Source organism: Scedosporium apiospermum (assembly GCF_000732125.1).
Source record: "Scedosporium apiospermum strain IHEM 14462 chromosome Unknown SEQ_SAPIO_0165, whole genome shotgun sequence".
NCBI lineage: Eukaryota > Fungi > Ascomycota > Sordariomycetes > Microascales > Microascaceae > Scedosporium > Scedosporium apiospermum.
In genome coordinates, this window is record NW_015971866.1 from 1,261,879 (window position 1) to 1,282,798 (window position 20,920).

General features: G+C 50.9%; 2 protein-coding genes and 1 pseudogene across 2 annotated transcripts; 1 reads left to right on the top strand and 2 right to left on the bottom strand.

Moving 5' to 3' along the window:
• Nucleotides 1-416: 416 nt before the first annotated feature.
• SAPIO_CDS10508 (Uncharacterized protein) lies at nucleotides 417-2,518 on the bottom strand (the record flags this gene model as incomplete). Its single annotated transcript, XM_016784089.1, has 2 exons — nucleotides 417-2,019; nucleotides 2,079-2,518. 2 exons carry the CDS (start codon nucleotides 2,516-2,518, stop codon nucleotides 417-419), a joined length of 2,043 nt encoding a protein of 680 aa, XP_016638916.1.
• A 3,753-nt stretch (nucleotides 2,519-6,271) lies between these two features.
• Nucleotides 6,272-8,119, bottom strand: SAPIO_CDS10509 (annotated as a pseudogene; the record flags this gene model as incomplete).
• Nucleotides 8,120-11,670: 3,551 nt separating this feature from the next.
• Nucleotides 11,671-18,756, top strand: SAPIO_CDS10510 (ATPase; the record flags this gene model as incomplete). The annotated part of the gene is made up of 5 exons (XM_016784091.1): nucleotides 11,671-14,581; nucleotides 14,649-14,985; nucleotides 15,074-16,698; nucleotides 16,766-18,643; nucleotides 18,749-18,756. The coding sequence occupies 5 exons, from the start codon at nucleotides 11,671-11,673 to the stop codon at nucleotides 18,754-18,756; spliced, it is 6,759 nt and encodes a 2,252-aa protein (XP_016638917.1).
• Nucleotides 18,757-20,920: the final 2,164 nt, after the last annotated feature.

The following is a 20,920-nucleotide window of genomic DNA, read 5'->3' on the forward strand; positions in this document are numbered from 1 at the left end:
TTTAGCTCTCAAGCTAAACCACCTACTATTTTGCTGTCGCAGACTAATCCTGGAAACTTCTCCAAACGGAATTGGAGGTCGAGAAGGTCGATGTTCTTTTCCTTTGCTCTTGTGAAATGCTTCCCGCTAGCGGTCTCTAGCTCCATATTTACCGAGACAATATAAATAAGAAAGGCAACATGAGAGCCGTGGGTCCTGACTTCTGAGAGAACTTCTAAGTGAATTCCCTTACTGCTTGACGTTGAGGCCTCGTCCATTGAGACAATACATCTGGAGTTCTTGGGAGAGATACGAGACTGTTGGAATCTTCTCCATTTTTCTGCTGGGAATCTACCAGAAAATGGTCGTCTTCACACGAAGCAAAAGTTACCCCTCCTTAATTTTCGGTTATCAAGCTCCAGGCTTGGTAGGACCTTTTACCAGCTAAATGCTTCATCCAAAAGCACATAAGGCCGGCTTAGAGGGCTCCCCCTGGCCAAAGATACGACCTTCTGGCGTACATCATCTGCCATACTTGGGGGCCCACAAACAATGATAGCCAGGGGCCCTTTATTCTTCCCTCCCAACATTTCCTGTCCGAGAATAGAGTCCAGATCCAAACGTCGCCCAACCAGAGTCTCGACCTGAACACTTCCCGCGAGCGCGGCCAAGGCGGGGGCTAGCTCGGCTGCGAGGCCCGGCTTTCGGATCGACCAGAATAATTTCCTCTCCTTTGCGGTGTTCTGTTCTAGATGCGGTAGGCAGGCGGTGATCCCCACGCCACCGGCAACGCATAGGATGCCAGTGCACTCCGCGAGCTGCGAAGAGGTGTGTCCGGAGTGGTCGTACGGCCCATCGATCAAGACTCGGAGGCGCGTCGACGAGCCTGACACTCCAGAAATGCGAGCTAAGAGCTTCTTAGTAATTCCAGTACGGCTGCGGGCGAAGAAAGTCGTGGTGGCGTCTTTACTGTTGTGTGTGGATACATCGGCAGTGGCGATGGCCGTTGATGCGCTATTAGTCGATTTCTCAGCGTCTTGTTGGTTCTCGTCAGACGTAGGATTGGACTCCTGCTCGCCGTTATTTCTGCCTCCGAAACTGCAATATGCTACGGAGAAAGGATGGTTCTCCCAGAAGCGCCAGTCTAACGTCGGGAAACAGAGGTACGCAACGCCATCCTTGAGATATGTGCCCTGGACATCTATACGGAAGTACTCTCCGTCTGTGTCCTTGATTAAGGTGATGTCCGCGGTATGGCTGCCCTGCAATGCCGTACGAGCCAATCTCGCAACACGATCGGCTCCCCAGATGCCACCGGCAATAAAAATCCAGATCTCATAGCCCCACTTATACTCGTAACAATACCAAATATGATAGTAGTATCCGAGGATAAAAAGTAGAGCGAGCACGACATGCGATGCAAGGAAGAACTCGTACAACTTTTGCCGTACCCAAGGCAGGGAAAAGGGCAGGATGGCGGAAGCGGCGACAGTCCCCACTATGCCCCAGGACCAATAGGGACGCGCCAACTCGTCCTGGTAGGTGCCGTTAACGATGTAATACGACAAAAGCATGAATGAATGGAGGATTGTATGGAAGGCGGCCCAATACCCCAGCCAGCGGTGCAGCAGAAGGTATGTGCTATAGCTCCAGTCGGTGATGTAGAGCAGCACGTTGTTTCGCGTCGCGAACAAGAACAATGCCACGACGTTCCCCATAGCCATGACACCAGCGCGGTTGCCGACAATGCTCAGTGTTTGCAAGTCCCTCGAAGAAAAGCTCGCCTGCGGTTGGGTGATGACGTAGGGCGCTAGGAGGAGGATGAGATTGAGGAAGCTGATGAGGAATATGTACATAGCTTGTCCGCGGGTTGGCACCCAGGCCCCGGCCACAGGCTCACGATGATATTTGCCCCATACAGAAGGGTAGACTAACATCGATTTGGCATAAGTCCATCCGCGACTCTTCGAGAGTCCGGGGATGAGACGGAGGAGGGAGAGCGGGATGGGAAGGAGGATGGCAACTATTGCAATGATAATTCTGCCAATGGTCAGCCGATTTCATTTTCCTTGCAAAAATAGGTTCCAAATTCCACTTACGCCATTGTCGAATGGCCAGATTCATTCATCTCAAAGTTAGATAAATAATTATACTGCATTTGCCAATCTTCGGGATCGACGAAGCTTGTAACATTCAACGGCTTGCGGGCGCCAGCAGCCATGGGTAAGGGGCTGGAAACGTCGAAAGTGATTAATCCCGATTCCCTTTCAATTACTGAAACGTGTCGACGAGCCTTTAGAATCCTCATGTCCATTGTATTGTGTGTGGTCGCGTTGCTGGCTTCTGTTGAGTTCGTATTGAGAGTAGCGTCAGATTCATCTGCCCGGGCCTCGCTCAGGGCATCATGGTAGGACATGACAGGAACGTATTTGTAGTTTCCGAGAGTTCCCGTTCCGAGATGAGAGGCCCAGTAGTCCTCTATCAGGCTCATAGAAGGGTTACCGGTCAACGGGCAGTATGTGTCGATACAGAGCGCCATGGTTTTTAGGAAAGCTGGATCTTGGACGAAGCAACTGGGCGGCGTAGAGACTGGGTTGTGGCTTGTGCCGTGGTTCTCCGTAGTATCAACTGGCGTACAGGACAGTTGCTGCTTACTGATGACGCCCCGGCATGCAAAGCAACATGTTGGATTATACAGGGTCTTCCCCCATCCGATGAGACCTATACCATCGCCACGGACGCCGCGGGCGTGTAGGGAGAAGGCAAGGCCGGGCACCAGAAAGCCAGCCGGTATCATCGTCAGGCGTGAATTTTGCAATATCTTGTGCTTGATAGATGAAGGGTTTCTAGGAATAGTGAGAAAGCGTGCAAGAAAGGAGAGGGACGGGAGAAATATTAATACCAAATCAAGCGAATAAAACATATAGAATTATTGACACTCGTAACTCGTAACGGCGCCCTGCACCATTGGACCAGAAGTTTACCGAGATGTGATCCTCGCAGAATGGACTGGTGGACCATGGTATCGGATCCTGGAAGGGTACATGAAGGAACGCGACGGAGAGCAAATTTTCTATAAGTTTTATAGACTCAAGGCCACCATAACTATAATCACATACGGAACGGCCTGTCTTGGCCAATGCGGGCGACCACCCACCCCGTGTGCGGCAGGACTATTATTGTACAGGCAAAGTACCTACCCAGTATGCTTCCATGTATTCTCGTGAGGGGATGATGTAGGTCGCAATGATCTTTGAGTGTCCTCAATATGGAATTACATTGATACTAGAAGGTAAGATATCTTCATACTATAATTACACTCCGAACACATCACTCGGGAATGATGCCATTGATAACCTTCATCCGCTTGAGAAGCGTTCATGGACTAGGTCGAATGCGTCAATCGCGTCGGGTGCGAGAAGGGACTCTAGGCATAGAATTCTTCCCTGTCGGAACTAGACTCTGTGGTTTTTGTTGGAGTTATTCTCTCAATACTTGCCCGATTCACTCGATGATGCTTCTATTTTGACCTACTGCCACGATCTTCGCAGCGAGAGGGAGAACTCTGACGGCCAAATCCATTCTTAGAAGCTCTCTCTTCGGTTATCTTAGTATGCATTAAGTGTACTTCCCTTACACTCGATGCCTAGTTCTCTAGACTGAGATGTATCACAATTTGCATCTCGCTTTAGATATCACTTTGTCTGTCCCACGCTGCTTTGACAAGTAATAGTGAGCGCATTTGAGCGGATTATTATTGCATCTTATGGGCTTGGCAGGATCCCCCCCTGTCACAGCCCCCACCTCGCCTGCCCGCTCGAGGTTAGAGAGAGTCCTAAAGCCGGCAGATCTACAGTATGCCAACCATCCGATGTAAATAGTGACCTGGGATCCTAAAACGCGGAAGCTTCAGTGGCACAGGTTCCCCAGCAGCATGCCAGTGCAGTCCGTTTCTCGCTCAATTCCAAATAATCAATAGGACGATACTCTGGCGCCTACCCGAGGGTATCAAGCATCTGGCCTCATATCTAGCTTGTCCTTTTAAGTTCTAGAGTAAAACCACCCCAGTCACCAATTTAGGAAATATTTGCTAAAACCTCCAGTATATATCTTATAAGACTTCATCTCCCAATGTATATACAATGGCGGGGCACGCCGCAGAGCCGCCAACGGCAGCCACTCCACTTGAAGGCGGGCTCCGGTTCTAGGGGGAGAGGGAGATATCTACACATCACCATGGCGACGCCTGTCAGGGCATACAGCCCAGCCAGTTCTCACTGAGCCCAGAGTGGAGCCGCCGCAGGGTCAATGGGCAGCAATAACTATAGATATGACACTTGAGCGTAGAAAATGTGAGGAGCAGCGATTAGTGAATACACGAACCATGCCCTACCTTATAGCGTATTCGCTGACTCCGTGACGACGACCAATCTCACACATTCGTCAAGTCTAGCCTACCAGACAATGCGTATTAAGGGAAAGCTTCAAAATGGCCCAGTGGTCTCGAACAGGCCGGGAAAGCCTCTTATCGGATAGAGAAGCCGCCTATTAATTGGAACATGTGAAACTCTTGGAAACACGTAGGCAAGAGAAAAATGCAAGCAAAGAATTATGTAAATCGTGTATTGAAATCTATAAAGCAAGATATAAAATACTCGCATGAAACTGAGGGAATTTCCATTTTTCTCCTGATTGTCCGTTCCCGAGACTCGGGCCTTATTAGAAGCAATGGGATGACCTCCGGAACTGGGCTTGCCCATCGCATCCCAAGCCCCATCGACCAGTGGGCCGTTTTTATTCCCCGCGATACTCTTCACTGTTACACTTGACCATGGTTGGTTGCTAAAGGTGCAGGCTACCTCTGGGGTTTCCGGGGCACACTCACACTCAGAATTTACGAAGTAGAGTCACTGATGGTGAATCACGCAGATGGGACCTGTATTATTACCTCCGAAGGCAGTCCAGTTGCGGAAAGTTAGGGAGCAGTCGACGTTGTACTATATCTGCCTAGATCTCTCGATCCCGCGTTGTTTTGACATCCCGTCTCGCATTCAAAAACTTTAAAGGTAACCCTAACCTGGTATTTATGATAGATAAGCTGAGATAACTATGTACAGGAACCCCAACAACGCGGTGATGTTCCGGCTCAGTCCGTCATTGATGGAAGCGCGCGTCTCCGCCAGAGATGACTCTCTACCTCTCAAACTAAATCGCCAGTCCCCCCCGGCTGATGCGAAGCTAGGTGAAGTAGATGACTCTGTCATTTCTTAACTTTTGTTCGCATCTTTCTGTTTTGGAGACCGCCGCAACCGGGGTGGTTGTGTCGGCATCTCGCACCTCCGCCAAATATGATAATGCGTGACTGCGTCTAGTGCGACGTATCCAAATCCGTGACCCCTCGTGCTCGAGGGTTCCTCAGATGCCTCCGGTGGAAAGTGAGTCAGTGGGGTTCGAGTCCGAGTTGAGGATGGGGTGGTTGAACCCGTCGAGCTCAGGCTTTCGAAGTCTACCGTAGGAATAGGGCTTTCTTCAATGGGCTGAGTTGGCCTCTTTTTGCAGGTGGGTGGGGGATGTTTTGGATTCTTTCCTTCTTCGAGAGGGTTTTGGCCAGCAGCCAGGAAGAGGAGTTGGGAGATAGCAAGGGACAAAGGTGCGACCTTCATTTTTTTTCGAGTGCGGAATTGGTCGTCAATGGAGAAGAAAACAAAGAATGAGGAACGGAGATACCTTTTCTGTGATCTTCGACCTCGTCAGACCACCCACATTTTATATTCTGCCAAACGATCTCCGTGTGTGATCCATCATGAGGCCCTTTCTCCCCAATTTCCGTATCTAAATCGGGCTCGTCTGGGACGGACGAGCATGCAATATCGCCGTTGCTATTTATATCATGAAGGAAGCGGGGTGCCGCCACCTGGGCTCGCCTCAATCCATCCAATAATTGTATCAAGCCGTGGATTCCAGTTCTCTTCCGCCATTTCTTGGAGACAACTCGATTCTTACGGCCGATGGATAAAAGGTAAAAGGACTTGCAGTTGCCACAACCGCGGCTCGGAACCGGCCATAAAAAACGCACCTCCGGCTGGAGCAGCACAGATTGAGGCACCATAAACATTACGGTTTCACACATCCGGGGAAGGATTCAAGAGTCCACGGTAGCGATGATGTACGCTGCTAAACCTGTCTTGACACGAAATTAAACTCAATCTGTAGGTCGAGATAACCTCCACATTATGTGATGATCGCGACACTCAAGCGATCCCAAGCTACCCCTTACCGACCAAACCCAGCTTCACTCCCACCACGACACATCAGTGTTCCGAAGAGTATTGGTGCCACAATGAACTTCCCCTCCCCTTACATGGTGTGACATGAAATCGTCGATAAAAGTCAATGCCATATTGGCCCTTCCGTAAATTTCCTGCGCGGCTTCTTCGAAGATATCATGTCCATTCACAATCGGGCCCCAGGGCTTCGGGGCCAGGTAGGTGGAACCGAGAACCAGCCCATTGATAGTCTGGGGGAAGAGCGATTTTAACTGCCTCTCTCCACGGGGTGCTAGATTGAGACGTCGGGGAGACCCATCAGGAGGCGCCGGCCACGGGTATGTTGCGTCCTTGAAAAGAGTTGGGATGCGGAGGACGTCACTCTGGCTGAGAGGTATCTCTTCCAAGAGAAGTTCTAAATTCTTATCGAGGTGTCTCTGGGCGTAAGAATTGACCTCTAGGAGCTCTTCTTGCCCGAGTAAGTCGGAAATTGTTGTGTTGAAAATTGTCGGATCCAAGAAGAAAGTTTCGTAATCCGGGGTGAAATCGCCGTCGTAAGTCGTGATAGCTAATCCACCATGGCCGTCTGTTACGGCCTTTCGTAGTAGGTCAAGAGCTGATTTCGTATCTGCCACGGCAATCGTAAACCCTAGTTCATTGTCAAACGGAAGGAATTGAACCATTTCATCCACATGTCCGATAGAGAGCCAGCCAGCCTCCAGGAATAGCGGCTTCTGCAATCCTTGGCTATCGAGGAAGGCGACCACGGACTCTGCTGGGTATACGTCAAAGTGCTTTCCCATAACCACACGTCCGACCGGATATCGGACTCCCGACCGGGATTTGTACGGCGGTATAGTCTCGATGTTGCCGCCGGAGTTGATTTCTTCCCACCCGAACCCGGAGCCAGGTCCAGGCTGAAATGCACCAACTCTAGGACCCCGGAGCTGTTGGAAGACTTGTCGCCCTGAAGTGCGGGTTGACTGTGCCGAGCGAAGAAGTATCCGGACCGAAATTGCACTGCTAGGCCCGGGCATACTTGCATAGGCGGGCTCGAAGAAGTCTTGTGTCCAAATATCGCCGGTATCGTTTATGATAACCACAGGAACATCGGACGTCGTGTCGGCAATTCCTTCCTGGATCGCTCGCACAAAACGAGACTGCCATCGAGACAATGTTGTGTTTCCAGACGTAGTCAGAACTACGCTGGGTGGCTGTAGATGATGGTGCACAAGTACCGGCGCTTGCTTTAGCGCCACGGAGTCAACGTACGTTTTATTCCCATCCTCGACTTCGAAGCGAACAATGACTGATCCGTCCCACAATGCAGCGTTTGTTACCAGTCCCCGACCATCGAGTTTTAGGTTGATACCTTTACCGAGTTGTGTCTTGTTGAATGAAGTCTGGTGGTCCACGAGCAGCCACTGCTCTAGGTTCGGGTCAATATCTTGACGCCAGAAAATCCGGACACGGTCACGGGGTATGGCCGACTGGATATATATCCGCCCAGAGGCGTCTTCAGAGAGACCATTGAGAGGGAGAGTTTGAAGGGGTGCGGCAAGATCGGGTGAGATGAGTATGTCGCCTGAGGCGTCGTGACAAGCAGCTAATTCTTCGTTGCTGAGCTCATTTCCAACGAGATCCACCGAGGAGCATCGATGGAGTGTATCACCGGTATTTGGTAGGAATATAGCGCCACGGCGTGATGTCCATCTCTCTTTGTCGAAAATATCAGTCTCATCGACTATGCCGTCCCGATTGGTGTCTGCAAGAATGCAGGGTTTGGTAAAGCCATGGCCGCAGAGAGATGCTGAGACGGTTTTGGATGAAAAGAAGAAAAGGATGACAAGAAGGGGGAGACGATGTGGAATCATTATGAAGATGACTGGACAGGGAAGCCGCGGTTGGAGGAAAGAAAGAAGGCCTTTGGTGCTCAGGGGATATGGCTTCCATGGACTATTGGAGAGATCGGGGGATGCAAGACCACTTTTATAACCTACCGACTCTATGTACTGAGAGCCTATCCCTAAATGAGAAATTTCTGTGCATCCAGCGGCTCTTTCGCTTGATAGTAAGCCTGTGCCTCGATTTAATGTCCGGGAACGGCTAATTTCTGGCCAAGATCTCCCATGAATGTTTATTACGCATCACTCGTGGCACAGCGGAAGCATGCAGGGCCAGGCGACTCTCTAGATCATATATTCTCGATGATGCGGCCAGATATAATTACCTGTTCTCTAACTGAATGTATTGACCAAATGATTAACTAGAATTCGCTCTACATAGCGAAAATGTAAGGCTGGTCGAATAGCTCATCCCATCCGTGCCTGGATCCGCAGGTACATTGCCGCTGTCCTCTCCACACTCCCTCGAGGAATTCTCTCGCCACTAACGGCGAACAAATACCCAAAGACCGACTAATCCAACCCAACTCTGACACCACGAAATTACGCAGCGGTAGGTCCGCGGGGTCCAGCTCTATTCCTGCAATGACCAGTGGCCACAAAACTAGTTTTCGCTGACGAGACCCAAGGAGCGAAGAATCAGATGATATCGTCCTAAGGTCGGCCACTAGACTCTGGAGGGAGGCGGCTCTCTGACCTGCTACGTTGGAAGGAATGCTAGTGCAAGATATCAAGTTGGCTCTGGTCCTCCCGGCGTTGCGTTTGGGGTCGAGTGAAGCGATGCAGTAGAGGACCACTGCGGATTGGTAAATCCGGGCCATGATCGTCCAGTTAGAAGGGTCGCTTGCACCCACTGAAGCTCGGTTTTTGGTATCTATGTGACCATCGAAGTGTTGGGATGCAACCTCTACCGCCCACTTGTTTGGCGAGAACGCCACAGCATGATTCAAAATGTGCCTAATATCTGAGAGACCCTGTTCGTCAGGCTGAGACCCTGCACGTTGGGATCGTGTCCAATTGATGCGAATAATGTCGGCTAAGAGGTCTACAGGGCATGGAATGCAAGTAGCTAGTCCGTCGGGGAGGAGTTTGGGGAGCAAGGGAATGAGATCAAGTTGCCTCTGTGCTCTTGCTGGTTCGACGTGGGGGGCGGTGGTGGTTCCGAAGACGTCGATTCTGTGACGGGTTGGTTAGATACGAGTTGAATTCTCGGGGTCAAAATATGACTGCTCGTACAGGACAAAATATCTCAGCAGATGCAGCAAAGCCGGGGACGAGATGAGCGTCGAGATGCCACCTTTCATTTCTATTATCGAGGCTGCTCCGTCGCTATGAGATCTCCAATGAGGAGAGATCATATGCTGGATCTATGCAACCGCTCAGGGTCTTTGAGTTAGCCAGTGGCGGGCGGGGATACGATAGTGCGGATTCTGGACCGAACGTACCTCGATTAACTGAAAGATAAGGATAGACGCGAGCGTCATATCGCTCTTTGCTTCATCTTCTTGGCTCAACGCTTGAGTGATGGTTCGAATTGCTGCTCCACGATGATCCTGTAATCGACCCACCAGGGCGGCGCGGTGTTCTGTCGAAGGCTGGTGGAGACGAAGGACTCTGTGTCCCAGTGCAGAGCATATTATAGCTTCAGCAATAGCGTGTCCAAAGTGGGGGAGCGCGGACGCAGGGATGAAGTATGGAGAACTCGGCCCACTCTCCCCCGTTGCGGAAAGGTCCCGACATATTTTTTCGTTGTCTAATGCAGACAGTTAGAAGGGTTCTTGACAGGGACAGTGAAACATGACACGCACAGTATGTTACTGCTTCATGCAAGATGCGAGCCTGGTCTGCGTGCGTCAAGTGCGGGAACAAGGTGGCAGGAGCATTGCGACCTTGACTCTGGGAGACCACTACGCTGGAGCTGGCAGTGGGTGTCGCATCTCCGTTAGCGATTCGGTCCCGTCGGCGTCTCGGTTTATCCGTGCAAGGTTGAGTCCATTTTAGGGGCTTGGATGTGTATCCTGGGCATTCAACTCGTCGAACACGGCACTTCTTGCATGTCGGTTTCGTCGAGTCGCACACCAACCGTCTTTTGCGACATTCCCAGCACTGCTTGGGCACTTCCATCCCGGTCCGTTCCACGATCGGCTGTTTTGTCTCGGTTTTTGAGCTTATGACGTTTTTCCTGAGAGAGGATTGAGGAATGAAAGGCAAGATATTAACGGCGCTTCTCTTCTGTTGTAAGTTCCATTTTAGTTGCCCAGGACTCAACACAAGCCCATATCTCCCCAAGGCGCAGTCGGTCCTCCGTGTGGAGCACAGCTGCTTCGCCCATATTGCGTGTCATGATCGACCTTCGGATTGTCCTAATGGAGTAACATTTCTGGCCAAGACCAGAAGTCGGGTCAAATTGCACCGAGTGGCTGAGAATCAAGTCAAGCCACAGCAGAAGCTCAGGACACGCAAGAGTGGCTGAGGAAGGTTCCCTCTTTTCGTCTGTGGTCTGAATTTACCCTTCTTATCCACTTCTCCCGCAACATATAGAGCAAACGTCGCTCGCTCATCGGGAAGTGGTCATCTCATTTCGCAGATGGAAATTCTGCTTTTGATTTGAGAAGTTATACCTGCCAGGAATCTGATTGATCGATGTTTCTCGGGAATCCTCTAAACAATTCGATATTTGGGAGAGTGTCCGAGGCCATGGCGCTTCGGCATGTTTCGGGCGTCGATTCTCTTCAACAGTATGACAAACGCAGGATGCTCTGGATCGCGCACTCGCTCGGCATACCCAATTGCCCCGCGGGAAGAGAAATTCACTGGCGTAAAGAACTGATCCATTCACTATTTAATAGTCAACCGTGGATTGTGTTTGATCCTAGACAGTGACGGCCTGAAGGGGTCTTGGTGCTGGATAGCGGGGTGGCATCGGACTGCTCCAGACATATCCAGGCGCCCACTCTGTGCCTGGTGCGTGGTGTGAGTGAGTCTTCTCGTGTGGGTATCAGGCTAGATGCCAAAATGCATAGTGCAAGTCCCTCGTGTCTAAGTCTTACCTATGCGGTCGAAGCCTACACCGAGATTCACAAGAATCCCACAATCCCACAAGCTACAAGCCGCCTCAGAGCATAACAGCCAAATTTCCCTTACCAAATTGCCACGTAAACGCTGCTGGACCTCCTGGGCAGCTATTAGGTCGAATTATTCTATCAAGCCTGGCCTTCGAGCGGGGTGAGATGTGTTCCTTAGATCTTATTGGGGGTGGGCTGAGATGCCTCCTCTTTATTACTATATTATTGGACGTAGCTCATGCGGGAGGCCAACCACTTTCTGACCTGGTACCAACCAGAGCTGTGAGCACTCGTTACTTTTTTCTCTGTCGGAATGCTTAAGATGAGGAGCTCGTATCTGATAATGCGTTGGACCTCTCAAGTCCGCTTTTCTCCACCTTCCTCCCCAATGTGGTCTTTGCCTCTTTCTTCACTCTTTTCCACTATCCGATTATTACACAAAGAGCCATCGCCAATATGTCTACCCAGGCTGCACCAACAGGCCCCAGAGTACAGAGAAACAATCGCCTAAATGCCCAGTTCCAAGCCTTCATCAGAGGCGAACGAAAGATCACGTCACCAACCGACGGTCAGCAATTTCTTCTGTCTGTCTGCGCTCAGGAGTCGGCCCAAGCAGCTGTTGAGCGCCTCAGGGTACGCCCTTTTGGGCTGGAGGCCGTTGCGCAAGCTGTTCGGTGTGACCTGGGACTTGATTACGTTCAGTCCTACGTCGCCAAGTTTCTCCTCCATGTATCAGTGCAGGAAGTCAAGAGTCTCAACTCGGGTGCCTTTCTTGGCAAGATCTTGGAGAGGATTGTGGATCCTCCGACCTTCGTTATCCAATTTCTTGATTTTTATAAAACAGGAAAGTTGAATGACGAGTCGATCGAAGCACTGGCATGGCTAAGTCTTGAGCTCCTGTCTTCCACCGCTCTGCCGGTGGAAGATATCAAGCAGGAGCTACTAGAAACAGTCAATAATGGATCATTGATGAAATCACAAAATCAAAAAATACGGGGTTACGGATATCGCCTCGAAAAGCTTGCCCGCCTGCTCACCACCACCGGGTCTCCCAACGTCCCCGGTGGCCCCGGCGGTCGACACGACAATGACTTCGAAGACTTTCGAAAGATTGCGGTATATCCCACTAGGGATGAACTTTTGTACCCCGGCATGCCGTTTTATCGGCTGGCTGCAGACATCACCCAGGTTCCGATGGAAGACAGGGCCAGAGCCCATCTTGACAACCAATTCCGGCTCCTGCGCGAGGACATGCTTGACGAGCTGAGACACGACATCCAGGTCGCAACTGGAGTGAAGAAGCGGGGCCGAAAATCGCCGGTTGTCCTCGGAGAACTGCGGCTGGAGGATATCCTCTTGCGTACAAAATTTAATACTAACGCCCGTGTGTCCCTCATCGTCTCATGCAAGACCGGACTCGAGAGTTTGACCAAGTTGCCAGTGAAACAAAGGAAGAAATTTCTTCAGAATCAGCCTCGATTACTCAAGCATCAGTCGTTTGGCGTCTTCTGCAAGGGGCAGGAGCCGTTTGCCTTCGGTTTCTTGTGGAGGGACGAGGACCGGCTTGCTGAAGCTAAACCGATAATCGAGATTCAAATGTCGCATATCAACGGATTCCAAAGGGTCCTAGAAGCATTTTATTCACAGGATGCTATCAACTTCATCTCTGTTGACACCCCGATATTTGCATATGAGCCGGTTCTCGAACAGCTCAAGGGCATCAAAGAGTTGCCATTGGAGGAATATCTTCTGGATCCGTCCTCGGCCAATTTTCAGTCGTCTAAGTCCAACAAAGGTATGGAAAAGGCACTGAGTCTATTTGAGAAATACACGGATGCTGCGGGTATCACTCTCATGGGCCATCCTGTCGACAGAGCGCAGGTACGCTCATTGATCGCGGCTCTAAAACAGCCCCTGTGCGTGATCCAAGGCCCTCCGGGTACGGGAAAGTCGTACGTGGGCGCGCTCTTCGTTAAATTGGCCCTCTCATGCGGTAAGAGAGTGCTAGTGTTGGCGTATACAAACCACGCCCTCGATCAATTTCTGGAAGACCTTGTCAAGCTGGGCATTGCATCAACGGACATGGTTCGACTCGGGTCAAAGTCCACTGAAGCAACAGCAGCCATGTCTCTGGATAAGCAACAGTTCGGCAGAAGGTCCTACGCACAGCGCGCTGCCATGGAGGAACTTGATTCCGAAATTCACGAGTTGATGGAAGATCTGAATGCCACCTTGAAAGCAGGAGATGTGTCCTTCGAAAAGCTACTCGAATACCTACGAGACATGGAGCCTGACGCACACAAAGCCCTCATGTTCGAGGTTAAGACCAGTGATGGATTTTCCGTCGCTACCGGAAAAGGCAAAGGTCACCGGTCTGACCCCGGCCACTTGGTAATGAAATGGCTCAAAGGCCAAAGTCCAGCGCCATTCTGGGACCGCATGAAAGGAACGTCGAGAAGGTATTGGCAGATGAGTCGAGGCCAGCGCCTGATGCTTCATTCAACATGGCTCACAGCCATCCGCGACGAAAAAATTGCCAATATTGTCTCTCTGTGCGAGAAATTTTCTCTAGCGCGGGCTTCCCTTGAGACCATGTATAATCAAGGAAAAGTGGAAGTCCTTCGCGGGAAGAAGCTAATAGGTTGCACCACGACGGCAGCTGCCAAGTATCACGAGTTGATTGAAGCTTCGACGCCGGATATCGTTGTGGTTGAGGAAGCAGGTGAAATTCTTGAAGCCCACATTCTGACGGCACTTTCGCCCAGCGTCGAGCAACTCGTCTTGATCGGGGATCATAAGCAGCTGCGGCCCAAGATCAACAAGTACGAACTCACCGTCGAAAAGGGTGGCGGATATAACCTCAACATGTCTATATTTGAGCGGCTCATACTTGCCGGTTTTGACTATAGCGTGCTCAAAAAGCAACATCGAATGCATCCCGAGATCTCGGCTTTCCCGCGGATGCTAACGTACCCTGATCTCGAGGACGGACCCAAGACAAGCCAGCGCCAAGCCCCGCGCGGACTTCAGGGTCGCGTAATTTTCGTCAACCACGAACACCCCGAAGAAAACTTCACGGGAATTGGCGACCGTCGCGATCAGGGCTCGTCGACAAGTAGACAGAATACTTTCGAGGCTACCATGGTACTCAAATTGGTTAAGTACTTGAGTCAACAGTCTTACAAAACGGACCAGATGACGGTCTTGACACCATACCTCGCCCAGTTGAGGCTACTTCGCGACCTTTTAAGTCGGGATAACGATCCTGTCCTCGCGGATCCTGACTCTGCCGAACTACTTCGAGCGGGTTTGCTCACAGAAGCAGCGGCGAAGGTTGGAAAGGGGAAAATACGACTGTCAACCATTGGTGAGTGAGCTGACAACAATATCGCCTCGAAATGTTACACTTATTCCAACAATACGACTTCCTTTAGACAACTATCAGGGCGAAGAATCCAACGTTATCATCATTTCACTCACAAGGAGCAACTCTCGAGGTGACATCGGATTTCTCGCCGCCCCAGAACGACTCAATGTTCTCCTCACTCGAGCCCGAGAAGTCGTAATCCTCATCGGCCATATGGACACGTTTCTGAATAGCAAGAAGGGAGCAGAGCACTGGGGCAAATTCTTCAATATCCTGAAGGAGAACAAACAGCTTCATGACGGAGTACCCGTCCAATGTCAGAATCACCCAGACACACGCTCGCTCCTGCGATCACCCGATGATTTCGATGCGAAATGCCCAGATGGCGGTTGCACCGAACCTTGGTAAGTCCTTGCACAACTCATTTTCAATCATTGTTTACCATGATTAAACCGCCTAGAGGTGAATTGCTAACTCTAATTGTTTTCTCAGTGGCGCCATGCTCAAGTGCGGAGTTCACCAATGCCATCGCAAGTGCCACGTCCTGAAAGATCATTCCCAGGTTGCTTGCATTGCCCTCGTGAATAAAGTATGCAGTCAAGGCCACAAGTACAAAGCCACTTGTGGCAGCAAGGATACCTGCCGTGCATGCGCCAAGATACTTGAGGATATTCGACGTCGAGCTGAACGGGACTTGAAGCTTGAAGAGGAACGTAGGGCTAGGCAAGCAGCTTATGAGCGCGAAAGTGATCGCCTGAAAGATGAGATCGATCACGAGAAGCGTATCATGAAGCATCGTGCTGAGCAAAAGAGCCACGAGGAAACACTCAAGCAACTCAAGAACGACTTGGAGAGCACTAGACGCACAAACAAGAACGAGGAGCGCATCAAACAGAGGGAAGATGAAGCAAAGGCAAAGGCAATGGCTTCTCAGGAGGCCAAGAAAGGCGAGGGAGAGAAGAATCGTGCACAGGCCGAGGAAGACGACGACATCGCGTACCCGCCAGCCAATGCAAATCAGGAGTGGGCATATATGAAGAAATACGAAGGGCAATCAAGCACTTCTATGGATGCTCTAATGAAGATGGTTGGGCTCGAGTCTGTAAAGGAAACTTTCTTGGAGGCAAAGAGTCGCATTGACACTTCTATTCGGCAGGGAGTTTCCCTAGGCAAGGAGAGATACAGCTGCTCTTTACTTGGAAATCCGGGAACAGGGAAAACGACCGTTGCCCGGCTCTACGCCCAGTTTCTAACGTCTGTAGGAGTTATTCCTGGGGCGAAGTTTGAAGAAACAACTGGCTCCAAGCTCGCCAATATGGGTGTCCAAGGTTGCCAGACCATTCTCGACGACCTTCAAAACGAAGGCGGCGGTGTTTTGTTCATCGACGAAGCATATCAGCTCACGTCTGGGAACAGCCCCGGCGGAAAGGCAGTGGTGGATTACCTACTTGCTGAGGTTGAGAACTTGAGAGGGAAAGTAGTCTTTGTCCTTGCTGGATACACAAAGCAGATGGAAACATTCTTCGCACACAATCCTGGTCTTCCCTCTCGCTTCCCTATCGAAATGAAGTTTGAGGACTATACTGACGAGGAACTCCTAAAAATCCTCAAGCTCAAGATCAATGACAAGTTCGATGGTCGGATGTGCGCTGAAGACGGTTTGGATGGACTATATTGTCGTATCGTCTCCCGAAGAATCGGTCAAGGTCGTGGCCGAGACGGATTCGGCAATGCTCGAGAGGTGGAGAATGTTATTTCTAGGATCTGCAATAGGCAAGCAGAGCGCCTGCGTAAGCAGAGACGCTCCGGAACCGTCCCAGACGATCTTCTCCTCACCAAGGAGGACATTATCGGACCGGAACCGAGCAACGCTCTGGCCAACTGCAAGGCCTGGAATAAACTGAATAGCCTCATCGGGTTGAAGTCGGTCAAGGATTCCGTTAGGGTTCTGCTCGACACAATGCAGTCCAACTATCAACGAGAGTTGGCGGAGGAGCCGCCCATCCAGTACTCTTTGAACAAGGTATTCCTCGGCTCCCCCGGAACGGGAAAGACAACCGTGGCCAAGTTGTATGGGGCGATCCTGGTTGACCTTGGCCTACTGTCAAATGGAGAAGGTATGTTACCGTATTATTATTATTGAAAAACTATTACTGGTATCTGACAAGCTTATGCACGCGGCAGTAATCGTCAAGAATCCTTCCGACTTTGTCGGCGCCCACCTCGGCCAGTCAGAACAACAGACCAAGGGAATACTTGCCTCTACTAAGGGGAAGGTCCTGGTTATAGACGAGGCATACGGGTTATACGGAGGCGCGGGCAAGGGAGGCTCGGGCTACTCTGATCCGTATAAAACTGCAGTTGTGGATACCATCGTGGCTGAGGTACAAAACACGCCGGGCGAGGATCGCTGCGTGTTGCTTCTCGGCTATCAGGATCAAATGGAGGCCATGTTCCAAAACGTCAACCCGGGCCTCAGCAGAAGATTTCCCCTCGCCTCTGCTTTCATATTCGAAGACTTCGACAAGGAAGAGTTGGCCAAGATCCTTGATCTCAAATTGTCAAACACCGGCTTAGAAGCCACTGTCGAAGGCAAACAGGTTGCCCTCGAGGTCCTCGAAAGAGCGCGCAATCGGCCCAATTTTGGCAACGGCGGTGAGGTCGAAATCCTCTTAAACCGGGCCATGGAGCGTCAACAAGCAAGAATATCTAAAAGCAAGGCCGGTAAGAACAATATGCTTGAAGCTATCGACTTTGACGAAAAGTTTGACCGGGCAGAGAGAAGCGAAACAAATATCCGTATGCTTTTCAACGACTCCGTTGGATGCGATCGTCTCATTTCTTTGCTGGAGGGGTACCAGTCTCAGGTCAGGACGATGAGAAAGCACAAGCTTGATCCCAAGGAGGCAATACCATTCAACTTCCTATTCCGCGGGCCTCCTGGGACGGGCAAAACGACGACGGCCCGAAAAATGGGCCAGGTCTTTTATGACATGGGGTTCCTCGCAACGAGCGAGGTGGTTGAATGCTCGGCGACTGAACTCATAGGCGAGTACGTTGGCCACACTGGCCCGAAAGTTCAGGGCGTTCTTGATAAGGGCTTGGGCCGAGTCCTGTTCATTGATGAGGCGTATCGGCTCGCAGAGGGCGCCTTTGCCAAGGAAGCAATTGATGAAATCGTCGACTGCGTTACGAAGACCAAGTACATGGGCAAGATGGTCATCATCCTCGCAGGTTATGACAATGATATCAACAGGCTGCTCGCTGTCAACCCGGGCCTTTCAAGCCGCTTCCCGGAGGTCATTCCTTTCTATTCGCTCACGGCAGAAGAGTGCCTCACGCTGCTCACCAAGAGACTCCAGCAAATGAAGGCCCAAATTGAGAAGAATTCCCCAGATTCCAAAGTCGACCTATCGGCATTGGAAAACATGACACCAGAGTTCAGATCTAACCTTCTCGGCACGTTAAGGAATCTAACAACCCTCAAGAGCTGGGGCAATGCGCGGGATATCGAAACTCTCAGGAAGAAAATATACCGAAGAGTCCTCGCGGACCCCAACCAACTCGCTGTCACTGAAAGTATCCTCACCGACGAACTTACCGAAATGTATACTGAGCGCCTCAGCCGCGATATTCCTAACGCCAACCAGGTTCCCCATCACACTTTCAATCTCCCAACGAAGCCCCACGATCGCTCGGCGACGCCCCAACCCCCAGCTATTTCCACGTCGTCCTCCACGGCCGCAGCACCAAAAAGCCCCAAAGCCCCTGCAGAGGAGAAAATCCCCCCCGTAGCACGCGAAGAACAAGAACAACCGCCACCTCCGCACGACTTTACGACGTGTCGCCGCGACGCCGGCGTGAAGGACGAGATATGGGAGCAGCTCGAGTTGGACAAGATTGCCGCGCGTGGTCGTGAAGCCCACTACCAAGCCCTCGTTCAGAAAGTGAATGCTGACGACGTCGACGAGGAGCTCCGGGAAAGGATCCTCGATGAGCTCATTGAGGAGAAAAAACGCCGCGACGAGGAGAAGAAGAAACAAGAGAAGTTGAAAGTCTTGGGTATTTGCCCGGTTGGGTATGAGTGGGTAAAACAAGAAAGGGGTTATAGGTGCGCGGGCGGTTTTCATTTCATCAGTGACGATATGCTGAATGAACTGTTTACAGATTCATAGCCATATACCACGGCACAATATTTGTACCACTTTCGTTGGATCTCTTCTATCTTTGCCTTCATTATCCAAACCACCAAGCAAAATGTCCACTTCTAGCTCAATACACAAATACGTCTATGGTCCCCGATAAGCCTCTACGAAATACGAGGGATGGATTCGCGCTTGCTTTGTCTCCTGTTCCTTGGATTAGGGCACTGCTGAGATCGATGACTGCTGTATTTTGGAGTTTAAGCTCATCACACCTCCACAAATCTAGGTTCTTGAGCAAACGACCCCTTGCAGCTCATGGAAAAAGGAGAGACCCCGTAAAAGTATGGCCAGGGCTAGTATGTTTGTCTCAGGGCCTGGCGAGACATAGAACGATCGCCCATCGGCTGAGGACGTAGTGTATGACTAGCACATTGCATTGCTATACATCGCTATATGCAGGCCACAAAATCCGCCTGATCTAAAGCCTCCCCACAACCACTTTTTTCGGAGCTTGATACGATGTTCTGAGTCCGGAGGGCAAACGCGTAGATCGGAACTCCCGACCAATTCAAACCACGGGGCGTGTTGCAGGTGAGAAAGCTCCTAATATCAACGGTAAATTCCTGTCACGGACCGGCGGGAATGGAATGGCCCTCTTGTCCAAAGAGAACACTCTTAGTCAGTTAGTGTTGGGAAGATACATAGCGGCTGAACGACACCCCAACTTGGTTCGGGGGTTAGATCTTGTCTGGAGCAGACTCCTCCGGATTACTCGTGGATGTCGAGGAACGTGGCAAGTCATCGATTTTAGGCCATGCGTAAACCACCACAGGTCCACAAAGAGCGCAATAGAAGCAAGTCTCTTCCACCCGATGATCTTTCATGTTAGATTCTCATCGGGTTTCGGGACAAGCGTGTTGCAACCTCATAAATGTATAATGGCCGAAGTTGCGGTCTGGATATCCCCGGCCAACCAGGTAGACCCTCGTAACCATCTTGTTCAGCTGAGCGACGCAACAGGTTTAAGGTATGTCGTCGATGAGGAATGGGCCGAACCCAGGACCGGCCATCCATATTGTAATGTCTGGCTTGAGCTAGCTGAGTTTTTCCGCACGAGAATACACGTATCCCCTTCGCCCAACCAGAGGCTATTGGCATAAGAGGGGTCTCACCGCTGGTCAAAGTCCAAGGATCTAAGACATCGTCTCTCCTTGACATCCTCTGCAACACGGGCCATTAGCCGGGGTTAGGACAATGTTTCCCAGGGAAATGCCTGGTTGTACACCAATTTGTATCGGAGATCCCATCCATCTCCCTTGTAACAGTCCTAAGCTCACCAACCTCCTCGGGTTCGTAACTTTTTGCCAGACTGTGCTTTCATACCCTGGTCCTGAAGTACAAGGGGGAAGGAAAGCACAGAATTCACTCTCGGCTGGTCGTGGGAACTAGTTTGAGGTTGGCGCTACTAAGGAGTTTTAACTGGCAGCTTCGGAACCCGTCAGGGGGAAATACATATCCTTGATAACTAGGCTCCCGCCATTTGCCTTGTTGGCACCAGAGACTAAACACACGGCAACCAATTGCATGGACGAACTCTGAGTCCGTGGCTGGAAGCCGTTGTAAATCAAACCGCCTTTTTGAGCTCATTTGCTTTTTCAACATCCACCTTGTTCCAACCGGAAGGATCTGCAAGTGACTAGACCTGAGACATTGTCCGAGGTACGGCCCTCAAATTGATGTCTCTGGTCTAGATCTTTCAACGCTGCCGCTCGTATTGGCCCCCTTTCCCTTGGTGACTCGCGCAAGGATCATGCAACTACAAAGGACTCTGCTCTTGCTCTATTTAATGCTTCGTCGTTGAGGATCGCCAGAAATGGTGTCTGAGAGATGCAGAGTACTGAAGCGTCTAGTGATGCTGATCCCAATCGCCCTTTCAGGCTCTCAACAAACTCGCGAATCCATCTCTACGGTCGGAGTGTCCTCGCCTAGCCACTGGGCCGCTTCTCTCCTGTACGTAATGGTAGGCCAAGATCGCTTAAGCACGAAGGTGTTTTAGAGGTCCAAGTTATAAATATACTCAGATCGATCTCGACGTTTTCCTCACCCTGTGGATTATGACTCGTAGCATGCAGTGTCCTTCGCAGCAAAGAGCGACTACCGAGGTCCTTGGACGCATTTTCTTGTTTGGATTGCA